The sequence below is a fragment of the Schistocerca americana genome, chromosome 8, assembly GCF_021461395.2.
Source record: "Schistocerca americana isolate TAMUIC-IGC-003095 chromosome 8, iqSchAmer2.1, whole genome shotgun sequence".
Classification (NCBI taxonomy): Eukaryota; Metazoa; Arthropoda; class Insecta; order Orthoptera; family Acrididae; genus Schistocerca; species Schistocerca americana.
Window position 1 is genome coordinate 263,745,096 of NC_060126.1, and position 6,896 is coordinate 263,751,991.

Genomic DNA, 6,896 nt, shown 5'->3' on the forward strand with positions numbered 1-6,896 from the left:
CATGATCCGCTATTCAGTGCTAACATTGGTGCCTCTTCTGATGTTAAGCCTATAACTTCAAAATCATTCTTAACCGAATCCAGGTACCTTCTCCTTGGTCTACCCCGACTTCTCCTACCCTCTACTGCTGAACCAATGAGTCTCTTGGGTTACCTTGCTTCTCCCATGCGTGTAACATGACCCCACCATCTAAGCCTGTTCGCCCTGACTGCTACATCTATAGAGTTCATTCCCAGTTTTTCTTTGATTTCCTCAGTGTGGACACCCTCCTGCCATTGTTCCCATCTACTAGTACCTGCAATCATCCTAGCTACTTTCATATCCGTTACCTCAACCTTATTGATAAGGTAACCTGAATCCACCCAGCTTTCGCTCCCATACAACAAAGTTGGTCGAAAGATTGAACGGTGCACAGATAACTTAGTCTTGGTACTGACTTCCTTCTTGCAGAAGAGAGTAGATTGTAGCTGAGCACTCACTGCATTAGCTTTGCTACACCTCGCTTCCAATTCTTTCACTATGTTGCCATCCTGTGAGAATATGCATCCTAAGTACTTGAAACTGTCCACCTGTTCTAACTTTGTTCCTCCTATTTGGCACTCAATCCGTTTATATCTCTTTCCCACAGACATTACTTTCGTTTTGGAGATGCTAATCTTCATACCATAGAACTTACATTTCTGATCTAGCTCTGAAATATTACTTTGCAAACTTTCAATCTAATCTGCCATCACAACTAAGTCATCCGCATATGCAAGACTGCTTATTTTGTGTTCACACATCTTAATCTCACTCAGCCAGTCTATTGTTTTCAACATATGATCCATATATAATATGAACAACAGTGGAGACAGGTTGCAGCCTTGTCTTACCCCTGAAACTACTCTGAACCATGAACTCAATTTACCGTCAACTCTAACTGCTGCCTGACTATCCATGTAAAGACCTTTAATTGCTTGCAAAAGTTTGCCTCCTATTCCATAATCTCATAGAACAGACAATAACTTCCTCCTAGGAACCCGGTCATATGCCTTTTCTAGATCTATAAAGCATAGATACAATTCCCTGTTCCATTCATAACACTTCTCCATTATTTGCCGTAAGCTAAAGATCTGGTCCTGACAACCTCTAAGAGGCCTAAACCCACACTGATTTTCATCCAATTGGTCCTCAACTAATACTCGCGCTTTCCTTTCAACAATACCTGTGAAGATTTTACCCACAACGCTGATTAAAGAGACACCTCTGTAGTTGCTACAATCTTTTCTGTTTCCATGCTTAAAGATTGGTGTCATTACTGCTTTCGTCCAGTCTGATGGAACCTGTGCCGACTCCCACGCCATTTCAGGGAGGAAACCTATATTGCTACATAATTATAAAAAAATTATTGAATCTGTTGGAGTAATATATTCGCTGATTTCTGAAGTCATTTTATCCAGTGCAATATGATTCTCCATTGGGGGAAGGGGGGCTATAGCCCCAATAGCCTGCCCCCCTTGCCACCGGCCCTGTCTGCGACTCAATGCTGCCCGCCTATGGTGAGTTGCAATCTACCCTTTCCATATTGTTGTTATTCCACCACGGACTTTTCCATTGTTTGATTTTATGCCATGTATGTAAAGTAGACAAAACACAAAGTAATTTCAGTAAAAGCGAGCAGTCGAGACAAAGCAAGGTTGTAAATGAAGATGAAACCTCTAGTTGATCAAAGAAATAAAAGACCAACCTGTTGAGGCAAATGGCCACGTGAACGTCTCAAAGTGATCTGGAGGGCCCGGTCTAGTTGGACGATACCACGGAAGCTGGGAGTCCGCTGGCGCTCTAGTCGTCAGCGGCGGGAGCGAGAAGTCGACTTGTGGATATGTGGGCTTTGGTGGTTCGGAAGGCTTCGGATACCGTGGCCACGTGTATCTTCGTTGTAAAGTTTGTGGGGCAGTCTCCATCTCCAGTTCCATCTCCGTCTGCGTTGTAGGCGTCTGAGACCCTTCTGTTTCAAACGGCAACTGTGTCGACGGCTGGGGCGGCTGTGGTGGTGGCGGCGGTGGCGGGGGCTGCGGCGGGAACGCCGGCATCGGACCCGGCGCCGGACTCATGGTCAGTACGGATGGTGGCGTCGTCTGCGGTTCCTCAGCTGGTATGGAGACAGGCATAGTGGGACAGATGAATCTGGTCGTCTCCGTGATAGCACTCGTCTCAGAAGTGCCGCCGGTAGTAGTAGTGATATTCAGGAAGAGGTCGGGTAATTTTACTTCCTCCAGTGGCAGCTGTATCCAGTGGATCAACCGGTCGAATTCCATGAGGTAACGTAGACAGAACTGGACAGGAGTGTCGTTCCCGCCTTTCCTTTAACAGACACACAAAGAGAAGAAACAATTATGCGTGTGCATTGGATAAATCACATCAGACAGTAGTATCATAATAGCAAAGCAAGGAAACTAATGACGAAATGAGATATAATAACCAGAAGCTTGTTACCTTTAATGTTTAACTGCGTTTCAGAAGTGATTGTAGGATCTGTCATTTGGATCTATTTTAGTGATAGTCAAGGTAGAATCTGTGGTAATATGTTACAAGACAAATTAAGCTATAATTTCAGTGTGCGAAGTATTGTAAAACCTGGTGGTGTAGTCAGGGAAGTTGTAAAAAATGTTGGCAAATTAACTGATGACTTCTCTGTGAACGATACCTTCATCGTTACTGCTGGTTCAAAAGACACTTGAAAACCTCTGGAAGAATTACAGGAGAATATGACGGATTTTCTGGAACGCACAATGAAACTCACGCACAAAATGAACGTAATAATTCACCCAGTAACTGTTAGACATGACGCACAAGGCCTGAATGGAAAAATCAAGTCTGTGAATCGCGTCATGTTGGATAAAATCAGTGTTGCTACAAATGTGTGTAGGAAGAGGCTCTCTTCTGTGAATCTAACGACTGGGAAGAAACGAATATGCAGCTCAAGGACTCCATGTGAACGAGGCAAGATTCACATCTGCAATTGGCTTTCCTCTTTCATGCACACGGCGAAAATAGAAAAAAAACGAGTACAGAAGTAAAGCATGCACAAAAGGACACACAGGTAAAAAGCGACTGTCTTGAAGTGAAAGTAACAAACAAGAGAAGACGAAACAGCAAGACACTTACTGAGCTGAACATCAAACCAAAAAATACAGCACCAAGACCGTCATTAATGGATAAATGGATGAAAAAGGACTGTAATAAAGTGCAAATTGGCAGCAGAAGAAGGCAGAATCCCACATCCACTGAACCAAGCCACAAGTCAGATACCAAGAAAACTATTCCTGGAAAAATGAGGATTGTTTTCCACTAGAGACAATAGTACAAAGAGTGAGGTAAGTGGTCAAGTAAGAAACGATATATTCCCAGTACCTACTATTAAAATACCCCATCTGAATGTTCAATTATTGTCCAATAAATTAATGAAATATAAATAATGTTAAATGATCTAAATGATGTAACTCTTCAGGCTTTCCCGGCGATCTAATGACATCTTGGGTTGTCGGGTGTTCTGCCGGATATCAGCGTCGTACTTGCACGATATTTCGGTCACGTAGCTCGCGACCTTCATCAGGTGCGACCTGAGACTGCTCCTCGAGTGGACCTGGTCCAGTATTTATGCCTGTGGCCTTCCCCTTCCACCAACAGCTGCAGGTGCTTCCTCTGTGGTCCGCGCCCATTCCCTGCGACCTGCTGGAGCGTTGCTGCTCCGTATTCCGTCCGCTGCGGTTCTAGGTGTTCCCTCTGCGGTCCGCGCCCACCAAACCCGCTCCTGGGGGTTTCATCTACAGTCTGGGGTACCAAGCGTTCCCCCTGCGGTCCGCGCCCGCTCACCACGACCTGTTGGAGCGTTGCCGCTCCGTTTCTCGTCCGCTGCGGCTCTGGATGTTCCCTCTGCGGTCCGCGCCCACCAGTCCCACTTCTGGGTGTTCCATCTTTGGTCTGGTGCGCCTGGCAGCCCGTCAGTGGCTCGTTTTCCATCTCCATGTCTCTGGTTCTTCTGTTTGTGTAGTGTTGCAGCTGGCCCCGTTGCTCCTTTAACAATTCCAGAGCCGGATTCCAGGCTCTGCTTAGCTGGTACCCTGTGTCACGGTTCATAAGATCGTCAGCCATTTTAATTTCTATCGATTCTCTTATAACACTGTCCCAAAATCTGGGTGTTTGTGCTAGAATCTTGGTATCCTCATACTTCGTGGCATGATCTAGTTCTAGACAGTGTTTAGCAATGGCTGACTTAGTCACCTGTCTTAATCTAGTGTGCCTCTGATGTTCTTTGCACCTGATCTCCACAGTTCTTGTCGTCTGGCCAATGTAGGACATGCCGCATTGACAAGGTATATTGTAAAACCATGGTTTTCGTAACCCCAGGTCGTCTTTGACACTCCCCAGCAGTCCCCCGATCTTTTTCCCGCAATTGTCTGATGACAAGCGCCAGTGCCACCTAGGCTGTATGGTCTGCCTAAAACACACAAGGAGGGCGTGCCCCTACGTCCTATTGTCAGTAATATTGGGGCAGCTACGTACACAACAACCAAGTACTTGAAAGGTATCCTGTCTCCACATGTGGGGAAATGTATTCAGCACATCCGCAACTCAGATGATTTCCTGCAACGCCTCAAGCAACTGCACATCACAGATTCGGACATCATGGTTAGTTTTGGTGTGGTATCGCTGTTCACCAGGGTCCCACTGAAGGACTCACTAGAACTGATTGCAGAGAAATTTGACGGTGCTCTGTTGGACCTGTTCAGTCATACACTGACATCCACGTATTTCCTGTACAGAAACCAATATTACGAGCAAACTGAAGGTGTAGCTATGGGCAGCCCACTGTCCCCTGTGGTTGCCAACATGTTTATGGAGAGTTTTGAGGAGAGGGCATTGGAGACAGCCACATTTAAATCCACATGCTTCTTTAGGTATGTGGATGACACCTTCGTGATCTGGCCACATGGGATGGACAGGCTCAATGAGTTTCTTGAACATCTTAACTCATGCCACTCTAATATCAAGTTCACCATGGAATTGGAGAAGAATGGCCAGCTGCCATCTCTGGATGTACTAGTCCAGAGGAAAGCAGATGGATCAATTGGCCACAGTGTGTACCGAAAACCAACACACACTGATTTATATCTGCAGGCCAGCAGCTGTCACCACCCTGCACAGAAGAATGGGGTTCTGAAGACTTTGGTCCACAGAGCACGTGCCCTGTCAGACCAAGAGAATCTACCTATAGAGATAGAACGTCTCAAAACAGTTTTCTCCAAGAATGGATACACGGACAGACAAATTGAGAGGGCACTCCAACCGGCCACTATACCACAGGTTCCTGAAGAAGACCAAGATGAAGCAAAGAAGGTGGCATATCTGCCCTATGCTGGCTCTATTTCTGCCAGAATCAGTAGGATCCTCCATAAACACAATATCAAGTGTGTTTTCTGTCCATCCAACAAGATCGGGGGACTGCTGGGGAGTGTCAAAGACGACCTGGGGTTACGAAAACCATGGTTTTACAATATACCTTGTCAATGCGGCATGTCCTACATTGGCCAGACGACAAGAACTGTGGAGATCAGGTGCAAAGAACATCAGAGGCACGCTAGATTAAGACAGGTGACTAAGTCAGCCATTGCTGAACACTGTCTAGAACTAGATCATGCCATGAAGTATGAGGATACCAAGATTCTAGCACAAACACCCAGATTTTGGGACAGTGTTATAAGGGAATCGATAGAAATTAAAATGGCTGACGATCTTATGATCCGTGACACAGGGTACCAGCTAAGCAGAGCCTGGGATCCGGCTCTGGAATTGTTAAAGGAGCAATGGGGCCAGCTGCAACACTACACAAACAGAAGAACCAGAGACATGGAGATGGAAAACGAGCCCCTGACGGACTGCCAGGCGCACCAGACCGCAGATGGAACACCCAGAAGTGGGACTGGTCGGCGCGGACCGCAGAGGGAACATCCAGAGCCGCAGCGGACGAAAAACGGAGCGGCAATGCTCCAAAAGGTCGTGGTGAGCGGGCACGGACCGCAGGGGGAACGCTTGGTACCCCAGACCGTAGATGAAACCCCCAGGAGCGGGTTTGGTGGGCGCGGACCGCAGAGGGAACACCTAGAACCGCAGCGGACGGAAAACGGAGCAGCAACGCTCCAGTAGGTCGCAGGGAATGGGTGCGGACCACAGAGGAAGCGCCTGCAGCCGTTGGTGGAGGGGGAAGGCCACAGGCATAAATACTGGACCAGGTCCACTCGAGGAGCAGTCTCAGGTCGCACCTGATGAAAGTCGCGAGCTACGTGACCGAAATATCGTGCAAGTACGACGCTGATATCCGGCAGAACACTCGACAACCCAAGATGTGATCTAAATGATATTTCTGCCTTGTGGTGTACCAAACACTGACCTAACAAGATATGTTAGAGCTAACATATCTCCCTCGGTCCAAACTTGCGAGCATGTTTTATAGAAAAATATCGAGTCATGGGAGTTTCTGTATATATGGTAAAGAAAATACTCTGTTCAATAGTGTAACTAAATACCATAATGCACCCAGTGAGAAAGATAGAGAACTCTCTATAGTTGAATCACCAAGGGAAAATACAATTCTTAGATTGCTAACAGGTCACTAGATTAAGACAAGAAAGTGTTTCATAATTACATGGAGGAATTTTTGGAAGAAATTCAGTCTTCCATGTGGTGACTTCAATACTGATTTCTCTAAATCGAATAAGTTCGAAGATGATATTATAAATTTACTACAGTCATTCAACATAGGCCGAACTGTAACTGAATCAACTCGAAAAACAATAACTTCTGCATGTACCATTGACCAGATTTTGGTAAATACATGTAAACCTATCTATAGCATA

At 46.1% G+C, this 6,896-nt stretch overlaps 1 protein-coding gene across 1 annotated transcript; it reads right to left on the reverse strand.

Annotated features, from left to right (window-relative positions):
* Positions 1 to 1,697: 1,697 nt before the first annotated feature.
* On the reverse strand, positions 1,698 to 2,297 carry LOC124545755 (platelet glycoprotein Ib alpha chain-like). Its single transcript, XM_047124698.1, has one exon. The coding sequence runs from the start codon at positions 2,295 to 2,297 to the stop codon at positions 1,698 to 1,700; it is 600 nt and encodes a 199-aa protein (XP_046980654.1).
* Positions 2,298 to 6,896: the final 4,599 nt, after the last annotated feature.